The 16,973-nt window shown below is 33.9% G+C and overlaps 3 protein-coding genes and 1 non-coding gene across 9 annotated transcripts; 2 read left to right on the plus strand and 2 right to left on the minus strand.

The window, feature by feature from the left end:
- Positions 1–1,205: 1,205 nt before the first annotated feature.
- Positions 1,206–1,348, minus strand: MIR160B (microRNA MIR160b). The gene has a single exon (NR_161489.1). It is a non-coding gene; the product is annotated as a microRNA MIR160b (primary transcript).
- A 4,909-nt stretch (positions 1,349–6,257) lies between these two features.
- Positions 6,258–7,844, plus strand: LOC127900344 (uncharacterized). The gene is made up of 2 exons (XM_052434991.1): positions 6,258–6,471; positions 7,182–7,844. The coding sequence occupies exons 1-2, from the start codon at positions 6,445–6,447 to the stop codon at positions 7,842–7,844; spliced, it is 690 nt and encodes a 229-aa protein (XP_052290951.1). The 5' UTR covers positions 6,258–6,444.
- A 115-nt stretch (positions 7,845–7,959) lies between these two features.
- On the plus strand, positions 7,960–12,787 carry LOC102609527 (uncharacterized). Its single transcript, XM_006468336.4, has 11 exons — positions 7,960–8,137; positions 8,295–8,375; positions 8,458–8,499; positions 8,603–8,647; positions 8,836–8,922; positions 10,063–10,189; positions 10,313–10,393; positions 10,630–10,758; positions 11,535–11,599; positions 12,049–12,154; positions 12,457–12,787. Exons 1-11 carry the CDS (start codon positions 7,979–7,981, stop codon positions 12,579–12,581), a joined length of 1,047 nt encoding a protein of 348 aa, XP_006468399.3. The 5' UTR covers positions 7,960–7,978; the 3' UTR covers positions 12,582–12,787.
- A 622-nt stretch (positions 12,788–13,409) lies between these two features.
- On the minus strand, positions 13,410–16,117 carry LOC102608472 (probable ribose-5-phosphate isomerase 4, chloroplastic). 6 transcript variants are annotated; one of them, XM_006468334.3, is made up of 9 exons: positions 15,834–16,117; positions 15,602–15,729; positions 15,258–15,327; positions 14,920–15,024; positions 14,744–14,839; positions 14,603–14,659; positions 14,289–14,406; positions 14,131–14,197; positions 13,410–13,839 (listed from the first exon to the last, which is right to left on the minus strand). In XM_006468334.3, the coding sequence occupies exons 1-9, from the start codon at positions 16,038–16,040 to the stop codon at positions 13,755–13,757; spliced, it is 933 nt and encodes a 310-aa protein (XP_006468397.2). In that variant the 5' UTR covers positions 16,041–16,117; the 3' UTR covers positions 13,410–13,754. The 6 variants fall into 6 exon arrangements, 4 of the variants coding, with proteins under 4 accessions (XP_006468397.2, XP_006468396.2, XP_006468395.2 ...); XM_006468333.4 differs by having other exon boundaries at positions 13,410–13,848; XM_006468332.4 differs by having other exon boundaries at positions 15,819–16,117.
- Positions 16,118–16,973: the final 856 nt, after the last annotated feature.

Here is a 16,973-nt window from a genome sequence, read left to right on the forward strand (position 1 = left end):
TTGTGATATTATTTTGTTACTGTGAATTCTTGATTACAGTAACATTTTACAGAGCAAAATGAATAAAAGAGCAAGGATTTGATATATATAATCACAGAGATATACAATATAAAATCCAAGTAAAATACTAAAGCAAGTGCAATAACTGCTGATCAATCGAAATTCTTCTGTAGCAGATTCACGGGATTAATCTTACAAGCTTTGGGGGTTGGTGTGGGGGGGGTCGTTCTTTTGTCGAAAAATTCCTTTGGAGTGGTGGGAAAGCATCAATAACTCTATATATTTGACGCGAAAAAAGCTGAAAAGAAAAAAAGAAACAGGCAACGAAAAGAAAACCTTATATGTGAATTTGTAAACCCTAGCTACCTACCTCCTAGTACTACCAAGACCAAATTAGAAAATACATTAATTAATTTCAAGAACAGAAATAATCGGAGAAAGATATCACAGTCAGTCAACTTATCTGAAAAGGAAAAAAAATCTTATTAATTAATTAAAGAAAGATTTTCAGCTCATATCCAAAGTGATGAATGTCTTCTTCTTCTCTTCTTACCTTTTCCGTTTTCCCCTCAAATGGGTTAAGTTTGTAACAATCCATATCTCAATATTATATCACCATCACATATCCCACATTTTTTAACGGTATAAAAGAAAATATAGGATACGAAAGAAGAATGGTAAAAAACGGGACAAATTTAGATACAAAACTCAAGAGGAATATGATGCTTTGAAAAGTCTTTGCATGCATTTATACCACATAGATTTTAGAATCAAGAAGCAAAAGGAATATGGAAAGTTGATGCTCACATACAGCTATGGATCTCCTAATGGTAAGTAATGAAACCTGTTTTCAAATTCAAATCCCGTTTATTTTTACAGCCCTTTCTGTGTTGACTTGATTTCCGTGATTTAGGGTGTACTGAGAATACGTACACAAAAAAAAAAAAAAAGCTTTTGACAAAGTTAGTACAAATAAAAACATGTGACGGAAATAAAATATACAATCTCTCTACTTTCGGAATTCAAAGCGAAAACAGTTCATCATCGACTTTAGAACATTAACAATTTTGATCACTAACAAAAAGATTTAAAACAAAAGGATCAACTTATATAGCTAATTATGAATGAACATGCAAACATAAAATACAAAAAAAAAAGCATTAAATTTGTAAACGCAGTTTGTATTGTCTAGTATTATTGTTCATGCATATAAAGAGAAAGGGAAGGAAGAATAGTATGCTTGGCTCCTCGTACGCCACCAGCAACGGCCAATCTCCGGCAGATTGTCGTCTGCTTGCGGCATACAGGGAGCCAGGCATAACCCATTAATTTCACCTTCTTTAGAAACCTTTATTTTTGTATATATATCCTCTTGACACGTCTATTCATTCACTTAAGACTTGATCTTTGCTGTCTCTTTGAGAATGAAATATAAAGAAAGAAAAAGAGGTAGACATAGAGGGGAGAGGGAGAGAGGGAGAGGGATCACTGGCTGAGATGTCTATGGAGACTCCTTTATATAGAACTTATAGGTGGGGAATTAAGAGTGGATTTTGTTACCATAAAAAAATGAATCCCCCGATATGCACTTTCCATATAAAAAATGATTATTTCTCAAAATTGATGTTTAAATTTAAATGTAATCCCAGTAGGAATATTGAAGCAACCGCATCCGCATATCGCACACCAACCACCACATATACACCAACACCACCTAATAATCAGAACTAGAAATAAAGTTAACGAGTTAACAAATAATATATATATAGATACATGGTGAGATAATAAGTAATATTGCAATATACATGTCCATGTCCAGAGAGAGAGAGAGAGAGAGAGAGAGAGAGAGAGCTCTTGAGTATTTACTGTGTAATTCTAATACACCTTTTTTTTATTTATTAGAATTTATTTGTTTACACAGGGATTTTAGACTTTTAGGATGACATTAGTCACCCCACGAAAAGAAAATAATGGTCCCCCACCTTTCTTTTTCTTTCTCTCCTCCATACATGTATAATTCTCATTTTCTTTTTCAAAACAAAAAAGCAAACACAGCACGGCAGGCAAATTTGAATGCATTGGAAGTGCTTTAATTCATTTCTTTAGTTACCAAAGTGGGAATGCTTTTTCCCTTTTGGAGCCAATCCAATTTTGTCGGTGTGAGTTTTAAACATGGCATTGGCGGAGTTTCACATAATATCAGACCGAATTCTTTTAATTTACTTTTACCAAACAAATGCCACTTCTCTCAAACGAAACCTACCCGCACTATTTTGCCCCTTCATGTTTCCACTTTCTTTGATCTTTTACTTGTCTCTCTTGTTTTGCATTGCTCTTTAAATTTAATGCAATTTCATAGAACAATCACAATTTAGCAGACATGATAGTGACGGCCTTCGTTTTCCATAAATTTGGTATTTTAAATGCTTAAGCAAGCTTGATATTTGTAACGTCTTAAGTTGCTTTCTCAAACATTAACAAATTTTCTCGGAAAATTATTAAGAAGTAAAGTTAACCACGTCTTTTCTAAAACAACAGAGAAATTATTCACCGACCACCTTTTTTTTCGGATTTTTTCAAAAATACACAATTTTTTTCGGCTGAATTCCACATGAAGTTACATTATTTTGCACTTATCTATCCCCGTCTTCAAACTGTTAAGTCGTTAAGAGAACTAACAGAATTTTATGTAAATGGTTTTTTAACCCTCAAATGTAAAAGGTAAATTATCCACCGACCACTTGATTTTTTTAGATTTTTTCAAAAATACACAATTTTTAATTTTTTTTTTGTTGAACTCCATTTGACGTTATATTGTTTTGGACTTGTCCACTTCTGTGTCGTTGTGAAATGACAATTTTACCCTTATGATGTCAGTAAAATTCTAACAGTGTTATAACGGGAGTGGACCAATAAAAAAAATGCTAACTTTAGGTGGAGTGCTGTATAAATTTTTTTTTTGTGTATTTTTTTAAAAAAAAAAAGTAAAAAAAAATAGGTAGTCGGTGGATAATTTCCCAAAACAAATTTAGGTTTACGTTGGAATCTTCTTAAATCGGTCCAAGCAAATTTAGGGTTAAGCAGTTAACTAATAAATCATATTAGCAAATTTAGCATTTTTTATTTAATTTATATTTTATGCTATGCACATGCATGGGGATGCATGGGGATGGATACTTAGTTGATGTTAACAATTCAGTTGGTAGGTACATTCTGTGAGGCTTTTCCTAGATTTCTAGACCATTTTGTATTGTTAGAGAAATGTCAATCAAAGGAACAACACAATCACATGGCAGGCATGCAACCCAGAGGGTGACTTTTCACTTTAAATTCTTCTAGGTCAAAGATCAACAACAGCTTCCATGATTAACTTTCACTTTGGTGCTTAACACTTTGATCATTATATTAACTTTATTTGGACAGGGAAAATCTTCATGTAGGACCCGTTTTCTGCAGTGGTCGGTCCGTTTACATGATCTTTATCTGCTTCATTTACGCCGATGATGAGTTTTCTGGTTTTCGTTTGTTGCTTGATATATGATTGATCATGATGTTGCCCACGTTCTTTTAGAAAATTTGCACAATCACAGCACACTAAAATATTACACTTTTAACAGCGCATGAGCATACATGAAGCTGTGGAAAAGTGCCCGTCATTCACTTATGCAGTCAGCGACTCGATTCCACATTAAAGAAAAAAAATACAATAGGGAAAATTAGGGTTTACTAGTCCTCGCTTGTATATGCTCATGCAGTCCCGTAAGAAAATAAATATAAGCCATATTTCTAATTTGAGCCTAAATTGATGAGGGTTTATTACTTTGGCCTTGGTAAGGATAAAAATGTTTATCTCTTTACCTGCAGGTTTTACGAACTGTTGCAGTTCATAGAACTTTACTACTTCGACGGTGGCCCCCCTAGAGGCCTAGAATCCCAATTCTGGCTTTGTCCCTGTTTAGGCGTGAGAGTATGATGATCCCACAAGTCACGGCTCTCGTGTGCACAGTCTACACAACCCATCTCATGATTAAGATATACTAGAGTTATATTTATCCAGAAATAATGTCACTAAATATGATTCACTGAAATGGCTCATAAACTTAATTTATGAAACTAACCAAAATGAGCTTACCAAAAAGTAATTCAACTACTTAATTTACACTAATCACATGTTAATAACATTTAACTGTAAAACATGGCAATGATTATTCAATGGAAATCTACACGACACTTTCCTCAAAATTGTTAATGAAAGAGTAAGTCTTAGAATTATAGGAATGGTTTTAAAAGGATTTTTTTTTTTAATGAATTTATAGAAAACATTTTGGATACTTTTGCTAAAGAGTAACGCTATACTTCTTAACTAGTATTCAACTAGTATCATGAGTTCTCTATAGCATTTATTCATTGGATTGTCTAACAAAGTAATAAGTAATTTTGTAGGTTATAAAATTCATGATTTAAGAGATTATTGACATATAGGGTGCGTTTGAGATTGAGATTGGATAATTATAACTTAAAAGATAAAGCAGTAAAGTGTTTGGTAAACACTAATAGTTATAACTTAAAAGTTATGTTAATATAATTTTTTACTTGTATAATGAAGAATTTATTATATCTTTAATAATTTTATTAAAATTATTATTAAAATTTTATATTTACTTTATATTATTAATTTTTATTTAATAATTACAGTTTTTTTTCACAGCAGCTGCAACTTAAAAACTAATTAAGGACCGAAATTGCTTATCTTGAAATAAATGATGCTTTATTCCGTAATTAATTCTAAATGTAACCCTGCATTGTGGGTTTTTGTCAAAATTTTGTAAATTTTTTTTGTTAAAGTCATAAAATCATTAAAAAAAAAAAGAATTAATTGATTTAATTAACAGCAGTACTAATGTTATATCTTGTAATGGCTTTATACACCTGACTCTTTACTCATTATACTGTCACTATTTTTTAATCAATAACAGATGCAATTATCATCTTTCCCATAATTAAAAGATTCCAGAGATCGGAGTGATTTTATTATGCATATAATCAAATAATATTTTGTAGACGTGATATCGTATGCTTTGTGGAACACTGAAAAAGTAAATCTCATTAATCTTTAGCCGAACACGTGTCTGACTTAATTTTTACTTTCAGCGATGAAAGCGACTGAAACTCAGAAAGCCGGAAAACAACAACTGAGCCGAACAATGATCAACATCCACTGAACAAAGCGAATAAATAATATTTGGCAAAATGTTTTTTCAATTTCGGGTCCATCCACGTATTTTCTTTGGATTTATGTTTAATTCTTCCACCGCTCATAATCATTTTACCAGCATTATGATTAGCATCGGCCTGAAAGTTAATTGATAAAATAAGCTAGCTAGAGCTAGAGCTAGAGCTAGAGTTTTGACTGACACCAGAAATCTGAGACAAAGAATCCTCTGGAAAAGCTAACAGTGCTTCGTTTTTTTTGGTCAAAAGATAGAATTCAAAAGACAGCAACTTTCTAACCGAATGATTAAAGACTAAACCAGCAATTCAAAAACACTATTATTGTTTAACATTATCTTATTTTATATACTATGATCGCTTGTACAGTGGTGTACTGGTTCAATTGATTATCTTTGTTTGGACAAAATCATGCTGTGTGGGGATAAAAGATTTCTCAAGTTATGCTGTCCATTCATAAAAGGGGAAAAAAATAGTTAATGAATAATGAGTTTGAGTTTAAATTTTGCATGGTAAATTACCTTATATTACTTGTAATTTTTGACATTGAAAATTAATGATTTTTTGTTTCTATTTTTCGGTCTGGTTTAATCCTGATACATAATTAACTATTCATTTAAAATCTTATCAAATTTCTTTTGTTAAATTATTTTTTCTTCCCTTTGGCTATGTGTCATCTCCCTGGTGGCCCATTGAAAGTTTTCTCGCATTGAGCCGACAGAGCTCTCTGTTTACGATCCACAATTTATGGGCCCACAGAGGTCTCTGTTTATGGTTCACAATTCTAAATACACCCGCAGATATTTTAATCACGCCCATGCAAGATACAAAAAATTATTGGAGCCCACAGAGTTAAGAGGGCAATGAGTCCATCATCTGGGGTGTCTTTCGAAGTGTCCTTTTATTTATTTATTTGTTACAACGCTTAGTTCACAGTCCAATATCGCAATCAAAATACAAATTTTTGAGTGACATGAAATTTTCTTGGTTTCGTAGGAAAAGCTGGTGGAAAGAGAGGGAAACTTTTGTTTGTTGGGCAGCAGTCCGAGGTGACAATATCTACGTAGAGCTACAACGGCGGAGCCTGCAAAGATTCCATGGCTGTCCTCTTCTCCATCTGCCGTCCAATGCCCTCCTCAAATCTACCACCATCAATACCACTACTTGTTTCCTCTGCTTTCTCCTCTTCATTCTTCAGTCTCTGAGCCACTTAACATGAAGTCCCACCGAGTTACCGCTCAGGTTTTGTTCATAATTGTGCCAGCTTTTATTTGTTGTTACTACTTTTTGATAAGAATTTGTGTCTGCTTTGATGTTATAACTTAATGCTAATACTATCGTTTGATCCTGTATAGCTAGTTATGTTTGGACCTCTCGTGATTGCAGCAAGCAATGGACTCTGTCTTTGGTCCTTTAATCTTTTTTTTTTCTGGCTTGTTAAAGCTTAGTATTATTCATTGCGGGGAGAAACTACCTTGTAATAGACTAATAGTTGTATGTATGTTACAACCGTTAAAAGTGCTGTGTTACATAAATAGGTCACAAGTTCTTTGCCGTCATAAGTTTATCGTTGCATGTAAGAACTTATGCTTTAACTAGGGAGTGTAAAAACAAGATTTGGGATGTGTAGCGAATATATTCCGGGAACCGTAATGAAAAACTTATGACGGGTCACGGTTGTAATATATAACTGTTGTAAGGTAATAACTTGCCAATGTCGAGTGTTGGAAACGGTGAGGTGCCGCCAGACTGACTTTGATTGGAACTTATTGAGGGGCGTAATTTGAACTTGTGTGACTGAGCCATTGTTTCTGATCTTCAATGGATGCAATTAACATTGCAAGTTTAATCTTAGATAAGGCTCAACCAATGGGCTCTAGTTAAGTTTAATTTCTCTGTATGCTTGAGTTGGGCTAAGTAATTTCTGTGATGGTCTATATTTTGGTTTACAGGATAAATATGTTCATGGGGAGGATCCGTATTTTGATGGTCTGTTAAGAGGTGATGGCACCATAAAGCATCAAGCTTCTAACCCCATCTTTCGAGGAAGTGCCAACAGTGGGAAGATTTACCGTTCCACATCTGATATTGGTAAGACAAGACATAAGACATTGGATTTAGATGTAACTGAGAAGCCCTTGGACACAACATTTGAAGATTCAGTTTCTGATATTAATCTAGAACCTTTTGGGCCGTCTTCGCCTGGGATATTTTCAAAGATTGCAAAAAGAAGCTCGTTTTCATTCCCAAGTGATCATTTGGAGGACTCTAGCTTTGATATAGGTGGTGATCTGAGTAATTCAATTAAGGAGCCAATTCCCAGAAATTTGAAAGCACTTGAACAGTATGGTACTTCAGATTTGATGTTACCTGCATTTTCGAAATCATATAGCACAAAGAGAACTAAACCAAACTTGTCAAAGATTCCACTTCCTCAGTCTGCAGCATCTTTCTATAATGGGTTTTCACCTCAAATGGAAATTGTGGAATCATGTGAAAGCATTAACAGGCTTAATTCATATCTCAAAGCCAGAAAGGATGAAGTCAGTGCAGGTGTCCCTGGAAGATTATTACATGTTGTAATTGGACAAGATGTCTGTGGTAATCTCCCTTAATCAACCGTGAACTTTTTTAAAATTCTTCATGTCTGTGGTAAGATGCCTAGAGTGTATGTGATCCATATGTGAATCAATCATGAGGAGAATGTCGTGGGTTACATGCAGATGTTGGATCACTTGCATCAACCTTCATGTATGCCTTCTACTTAAACCTAGTACAAGAAAATGAATTGTTCTGCACCGTGCCTGTCATCAACATGAAGAGAGCAGACTTAAATACTCGTGCTGAGCTTAAATGGTTGCTGGGTTCATGCCAAATAGACCTGTCATCATTAATATTTGTAGATGAGGTATGTTCTAATTCTACAGCGAAATTCTTAAACTGAGGTGATCTACTTAATAATTACTCATGCCACAATTGTGATTGTGGACTTACGATTATATATTTTAACCAGTCCACGTAACTGACATTTTTTTTTTCACTTTTTCTGATGAAACGTTGAGCAGATTGATCTTTCATATTATGATCTGTTTGGAAGTCTTAAACTGGTTCTGATAAATGGTCATAAGCTCCCAACAAGACAAGAGGTAGAAATATTGGAAAAGCTTGCTTTATTTTCAGTGAGAATTTAAGAAATATTGATACTTTACTGAGATGCTCCTGGTGCAGGCTCTCAAAGATGCGGTAGTAGAAATCTTCAATTGTAGAAAGGTGTAAATAGTTAGCTCCTTGTGATTAAAATTCTTGCTTTTCTTACGATTTCAGAAATCGTGGCAGGAAATCTCTTAACATGAAGTTTCTCTTTGTTTTATAGGGTGAATCTGTATATCCTTGCGTTGAGACTGTCACCGTGGGTGAGGTATATCAAAATCTAAAACTTTCTTATCTTCACTAAGTTGTTGGGTTATCTTCTTATCTGTACCGGATTTTATGGTTTTCTGGATGAGCACTTTTGTTATTACAAGCAAGCATTTAGCTGCCTTGTCATTATTGTTAATATGTTCCTTTGTGGTGAATGTTGATTATCCATTACACATTTACGTGCAGGATTGCTCGTGCTGTACTGTAGTTGCTGAAAATTTTGCACTTACTTCACCTCAGATATTGGCTGGGCAAGGATTTAGCAGAATTTTGGTATTTACTGCTGAGTTCTGAGGTTTTCTGAATTTCTTGTATTGCCATTGCTTTTAGATTATAACATCTTTTGTTTAATATGCTTGTTCAATTATTAAAACTGATTAAATGTAGGGCGTAATGTGACTTGAGCTATCTGATGGAACTTTAAATCCAGCTCGCAAGCCACATGTATGGATGGTAATGGGGTGGAGGGGGTGGGGAGGCGTACCCCATTCCCCACCTGCTTAAAAATCGCCTCCACTCTTTACCTCGCTCCCTAATAAATTTAGTGGGATGGAGATGAGGAATTCCCATGTGGGGAATGATTTCCTCATCTCCACCCCATTCTCCATATTATATATTGGATAAATGATTGTAGTAAATTAAAAATTAAAGATTTAAATAAAATAATTACATATTATAAAATATTTAAAATATTTTAAAAAAAATCTACAAAAGGATGAAACAGTATCTTGAAATGATATTAGAACTAAAAAATATTTGAAGAGAGTAACATCTTAAGGGAGAAAAAAACATAACAATATTTAAGGGTTGAATAAGTATTATATTGTAGGATTTTCTTTTAGTTATAATTTATTTATATCAGGTAAAAATAAAATGAAAATTTATTAACCAACATTGTAATCGATAAAATAAAAAATAAAAAAACATTCATATATAATGAGATTGGGGTGGGATGTGATTGGAAATACAAAACCAAACTCCACTTATTTAAGAATTTGGGGATTATTTTTCCCTCATTCTGCATCTCATTCTTTAAAAATTATTAAAAATTCACCCCATTTGAGATGGGGGTCTAGGAGTTCTAAATCCGTAGAGAATTTTACAATCCCTAGTCACATGAAGACATATAAATTTTTTAATTAACTGGATGATATATATTTCATTTCTTTGGCAACAGTAATCAAAAGGGTGCCTATAATTTTTTGTGAACAAAACCAACCAGATTGTTTAAATGAACATACTAATTAATGTTTTTCCTAATCTACTTCTTTTGTTTTATTTTACTTCGCTTTCCGTTTTAGTGGGTTACAATCCATGATAACTTGGTTGAATATATGAAGTCATATCTGTTCAATGTAACCCTATGTTTCCCCTTTCCACCTGATTGTTTTATTGTCTTCCTACTGTGTTCAGCTAGCTGGCATCCTGTTAGACACAGGGAACTTAACAAATACTCAATGTACCTCCAAAGACAAATACATGGCTACATTGTTGATCAATGGAGCAGGTCGTTTTGGATGCAACGGTCTTTACCAAATATGTAAGGTCTTATCTGCTTACTTCTGTTTGCGATTCAGAAGGTTTTGGTGTTGCTTCTTTTTTCATTTTCCTTTTCTATATACTTCTAAAGCTCATTTGTGGAGGTAAAATTAACAATCTGCAGTGAGATACTTGATGTACGACGTGTCTGACCTCAAAGTGGTGGATATTTTGCGCAAGGATTTCAAAAAGTGGAAAACAGCAGGTATGAACTTGCTGTAACCTCTGATTTTGATACTCAGAATGCATTTGAATATTGTGAATCTGTTAGAAACCGTTGTATTCCAACTTCATCTTCTAGTACCGGTGATACACTGAACTCTCGATATTTATGTGGAACTAAATGGAAAATCCTAAATTCTTAAGCTTCGTGACCAATCACTAACGTGGATATAAACACATTCTGCTTCACATTTATGTTCTATTGTCATGCTGTGGCAGGTAAACAAGACAATGTTGCTTCAAGATCAGTATTGGTTTCTCACATTGGGATGAGTTCTATTGGGATTTCCACTCAGCAGCTTCTTGCACACGAGGATGCTTCAATTCTAGAAATAAAATATTTCCAGCGTGAGTTGCCAAATCCATATCCAAATAGCATATATTAAGAATATATTCTGTCATGGAATTATTGCCGTCATCTTCTTGTGTCATTTATGAAAAATGCACATATATCATGTTATTGGGATAAAGAAAGGGCAGCATGCAGTAACCATACAAGTCTAATTTAGAATTGAGTGACTGAGTCAATAATCTCTCAGCTTTTCCTTATGCTCTAGAAGTACCATAAAGAAAGGGCAGCATGCAGTAACCATGTAGATGAAGTAATGTAGAGAAGCCGCTAGATTAGCCTTTGTAGCATCCAAAGAACAAAATGTAAAAGGGAGAGCACAACTTAGAGTTAAAAAGTATCTAATGAAAGGAATTTCATTTCCTTCATTAGCCCTGGCATTTATTTTCTCTTTAGGCCAACAACTTCAATAAAAGTGCTCTCTCTTAAAACATCTTTCTCTTAAAACATCTAGGAAGACAAACCGTTGTTCAATTTATTTTAAAAAGATAAAAGGAGGCTCAGCAGCACAATAAGTTTGCAGAATAATCATCCAAAAATAAAAAAAAAATAAACAGATGGAAAATATAAACTTAAGTTAACCAGTCTTGGTATAAAATAGAAGCATATTAAAGAAGGAAAATCCTACATTTAATTATATACATTATATGAACAAGCTGTACCTATAGGCTCTGACTTTGTGTTCTTTTACAGTCATTTGAACAAAGTTTTGGGTTTTGGATTATTTGCCGAAATTTAAATATTTCTCTTCAATGCTTCGTTGCAAATTTTGCAGAGTTGGAGAAAGTTCGTTTACTGATGATTGTTTCAGGGTATTATGATTCAGAGAAGAACTTCAAGGTTTGCAAAAATTTATGTTTTCACATTTATTTTCATAATTACTTTGGCTAGAAAGAGGGGATTGTAACTACTTTCTAGTAGAAACTCAATGCTTCAACTCATGGAATCAGGAATGATTTCTAGATAATTTCAGCTTAAGAGGAGCATTAAGTAATTTTTTTTTCCTTATATTTTGCGCATCCTAAAAATGAGATATAGATAATGTTGTGGTAATAAGACATTTAAACTAAAAGCAGCAGCTTGGAGGAACTAATGTGTAAAAAGTGCTTGTCAACAAAAAAAAAAGTGAAAAAATAGTGAAGCTTTCCATCTGCATACTCACCAGAATTACTACTAAAATCTTTCCTCATTATCTAAGCGATTATTCATGAAATTTTCATACATTTCTGAATTGTTGCTCACTTCTTTGTATTTGTACTAATCATTATTCTCATTATTTTGTGATTCAGAGAGAGATTTTGGTCTCTGCTGAATCTGTGGAGCTCATGAGGAATTTGCTCACCTTCCTCAATTCTAATGCTTCACAACTGCCACTAAAAGTTCTTCATCAGTCAGGTCAGCATCCCTTAAAACAATTCCTATCTACTTAACTAAATTTGCTGTGATTAACCAAAATAAAATTTGGGATACATTTTCTTTTCTTGATTTAAAAAAGAAAAAAGAAAAACAGAATTTTGTTACAAGATACCTAGGGAGTCTTAAAATGACATCTGCATAACTTGTTACACACTGGCTCATATTATGTTGGCCTATTAACTCTTGTAACTCACTGTACCACAAGTAGTAACTGCCATTTGTGAATTATAATCCCTCTTCTGGATTCACTAAGCTCACTTCAATTTGGTGTTGTCATGCAGGGCTCAAAGAGGAGATGAAAGCATTTGAGATTGATAAGTTTACATCGAGGAAAACAATCGAGCGGCTTTTGGAAGAGTTTGGTGGGACATCAAAGACTGGTGGAATTTCCTTGTTAAGAGATTAAGAAAAGATCAAAGATATCTTCATAGTTCAATTTGTAGACAATGATGAACCAACCGAAATATATGTGTGTGTGTATATGTTAGCAGTATAATATATGTCTTAGAATTGTGAGTGAATAACAAATTAACAATGCATTTTTTTTGGGTTTGCTCCTTATATGCACAAGAATAAGATAACTACAGTTGAACTTCTAACAGGCTACAGATTTGATGTATACGTTCAAGCACATAAGAATGTCAGAGTTATATTGTACTTGACTTATTTTGTAGAAACTAGTGCAAATAGTGGTGTTGTGGTCGACATGAAGCAATGGTTTGTATATTGGAGAATATCACTTTGTACTCCAAAGTGAAAGTTAGACGACAGTCGTCTACTTGATAATGAACTAAATGTCATGTCGTCAAATATACATAAATATTACTGACATGTCTACCTAAAAAATTAGGGATACACATTAGTTATTTGTCTATCTGCTTCACACTCTCAAATATTTATAAATTATAATGTGCATGCTTATGTTGGCTCCCCACTAGACATAGTTTCTCCTTGAGTATATGAGGTTTCACTTTACTACAACCTAAACTGTATATGATCACATTGTAGCCATTTAATTGTTGTCCAAGCCATTGTTGTTGTTACTCATCACTAACAAGCAAACTTTCAAAGCTTAGACAAACATATTTGCCTTTTCAATTAGAGAGAAATTACTTCAGCAGAAGCAACCTTTGAGTGCTTTTATAGAACTTACAATCCCATAAAATCTTGCATGGATGATAAACTATGCAATAATGTGGAACAATACTAAAACTTTTGAATCAAATATGAGAAGATAAAAGATCAGGTATTTATTCAAAGATCAAGTATTTATACAAAACCATAAACATCTGTCAATGTCTTGTACCATACAGACTCATATAAAATGTTCGAGAGATGAAAGAACATCATCAGGCATGAACTCTTAGTTGTTTAAGATACCCTCAACAATGTTAGGGAGAGACTAGGCATTCCCATTATCGACTCCCCTCATGCATGCCGAAATACAGAAAATGTGAAACATTGTACTTAAAGCTGAAATTTCCTCTCAAAACAAAAGGTATAAGATTAGTATTTATCTAGACAAAATGCTTATGTGCAGGCAATACCAGAGAATCACTGCAATCCATACTGCAGAGCATCATGATTGAAGCCCCTCTGCTGTGTTTGCTGAAAGATTATCAACAGTGCTCAAACCACTTTCTGACGCAATCACGACTGCACACCTGTAGTTTCTTGGCAAGAGGAAAACAAATTAGACAATAACGGACAAGCTACACATATTTGGACCAAAAGAATTAAGAATATTCAAAAACAAATTAGCATTATGACTTCCTCCCTCCAAAACGAGATGTGATGAATCAATAATATTTTTTGAAAATTAGCACATGCGTAAAAAAAAAAACAGTGAAAATTAGTGATATTATTCACTAGTAGGTGCTACAAATGCAGAATCACTAGTTGGTGTAACATGAAACAGAAGCAGAATAAGAATGCCAAGGAACAAGGAAACTAACGGGAACTTGGAAACGACTCCATGATCCACAACTCCATCAATTTTATCAAGACTTTCAGCTACTTTAGCTGCAAGTATTAGTTGTGCAAGTCAATACGAAAAATCTTGGAACCTAAAAGCAAGCACTCAAATAGGAAACATTATGATTGCGAGACCAACCAAGGCTTGGTATTGGGGATGTGAAGATGATATCGAGAACATGATGACCTTCTTTGGTAACCAATGGGAAGTCACCTCCAAGAGGACCTGCAAGCCCAATTGATGCTCTCCTCCAAATCTTCGGTTATTGAGCAATTGAGTGGAAAAATCATTCTAATAGGCAATATATTTTCTTAAAGGATAGTTTTCAAATGCTAGTTCCTTCGATCTGAAGCAACACATTATCTTGCAAGCATAGTTTTGGGCCATGAAAAGACCACTCACAACTCAATTTAATGAAATTTTCAAAGTCTGTTGTACGGAATAGAAAATACCTCTGCATCACCAATAAACAAATCATCAATCTCTTCTGCAGTTTCCATCCAGTTAACCTGAAATATAGTTCTCAATTTTAATAAGTCAACCTTATCCAAATGTGGTATTTGCTAATTTCATAAATTTGTTTTGCTGCTTACAGGTTGAACTAGAACTGGAACAGAACCATCTAGAACACCTTTATACTGATTCTCTGATACCATGAAAACCAGTTTGTCGGCGGCATTAAGTACAGACTGCAATCAAAACAAAAATAAGTGCGCTGTTACTATAAATGCATAACTAAATATACTAAAAACTATCAAATAAAACTCACCTTCTCTTGGATTATGGACTCATCACCTTTCGGTTGCTGACGCCCAATGACTGCAACAAGTGTTCCCTCTTCAATAATATCAGCATCATCAAATGCAAAATCAATCTACAAAGAAGAAGATAAAGTGATATGTTAATAATAATTCAAACTGAAAGAAAAAATTATGCTATATGCAGTCTGTTGTATCAAAAACTATTGAATCACTCACATAGAAAACAAATTCATTTCTTAAAAGTAATTTCTTTGCATATCAAACTTTACACGAATCATATAACCACGTAATACTCACAAAAAAAAATAAGAAGGAAATTTAATAGATGATTAAAGTCTGTGCACACTTGAGAAGTATCTCGGTACTGATCCAACGGAATCCCAGCCACCGCTGCTTCATTAGCACTAGCCACAGACCTGCATAAGTCCAAAACAAATAGTACATTTTAATTTGACTGCAAAAAATAAGGCGTCATTGAATAACATTTTCTAATTAATTTTCCTAAGGTAGATAGAAAATACATTCAATATAATTGTGGAAAATATACTCTTAAATCTTGACATTACACAATTTTATATGTGAACTTTCGTAGATACATCAACTGGAAACAACACAACAAAACTAACTGCTGCATTTTCATAATTAATGTGAATGAGAAATTATATAAGAAGTAAACCAAAAAATACTCACGTGGGTATCCCTATAACATCTTTTAAAGCACCAGCACGAAGCTGGCGACCCATATATTCTATGGCCATTGCAGAAGCTTGGCCAGACCCTAACCCAACAACCATGCCACTGGTAATGTAAGTGTCAACCTAAAATTCAACACAAGACAAGAGGAACTCAAAACTCAAGTAATATACATACATGCATAAAATAATAGCATCTGTATGAAGAAGCTGACAATGAGGAATGTTACAGTGTGCTTGGCTGCACGGAATAGCACTGATGAGCCATTAGAAAGAGCGCCACTGCTGTCGCTGCTACTGCTTCCCCGAATCATTGTTTTGTTCATTCTAACTTTGTTGTTGTTACTCTTGAAAGTAATAAATGAACGATGTGGGATTGCAGCTGATGATGATGATGACGACGACAATGATGAAGGTGACGTTGAGATCAATGCCATATTTTGCCTTTCTTTTTAGTTCTCCTTGCTGCTCTTTTTGGTTTCCCTCCGTGCGTTATCCATTCCTCTGGTTTCAGTTCAATAGGGTCAATAACTTCTGGGTCCCTGAATTGCCTTTATTCTTAAAAAGAGTGAGGAACTTATTTGATACAATTTGAAATACTATGGATTTATTTAAGAATATTTAATAATTCAGGGACCTGAATGTTATTGACCCAAAATATCAACGACTTGATCGGTTGACCCGACGAGCCCAGTCCAAATCCTAATGCTGGTCCGTTTGGGGTTAATTTCCTGACTCGAGCCCAATCTGTTTATGAAGTTAATAGAACAAAGCCCAAGCAACATAACTATTTTGCTCCAACGACATTTTAGCAATATTTGATATTTTTTTTTTTTTCTCCCAAAAGCAATCTCCATTATTCGAACTCAAAATTTCTCGTGTCATCTCCAAATAATCAATTTATGCAGTATTAAAAATGATGTTAAAAAGCTAATAATGTTGATAATTATATTACAATTATCAACACTGTATCTTTTAAAATTTTGGTGAGGCAACGAGACAAATGATTCATGCATATGTCATCAAACCCCAAGAGCCACTACAATATTTTTGCATGAAAGATTAAACATTATAAAGAGAGATTTAGCCAAAAAAAAGGGCCACACTCGATACTACCATTAAAAAGGATCAAAGCAAAGGAGATGATGATCGAAATCTGAGCTTTGGAACCCACTTGCCCAACACTCTCTTAAAGATTGATGAAACGCAAGCACCAATTCCACTGATTCAGGCAAAAAGATCACTTTCGCAGATTATTATTATTATTATTATTTTTACCGACTTTAGTTCATTCTTATTCCTTCCTTAGTTTTCCCAATATCAAACTAAACGACACCGTTTTGGTTCATCATTCTTTTTTCGTGTAATCA

This window comes from Citrus sinensis, chromosome 2 (assembly GCF_022201045.2).
Source record: "Citrus sinensis cultivar Valencia sweet orange chromosome 2, DVS_A1.0, whole genome shotgun sequence".
Lineage (NCBI taxonomy): Eukaryota > Viridiplantae > Streptophyta > Magnoliopsida > Sapindales > Rutaceae > Citrus > Citrus sinensis.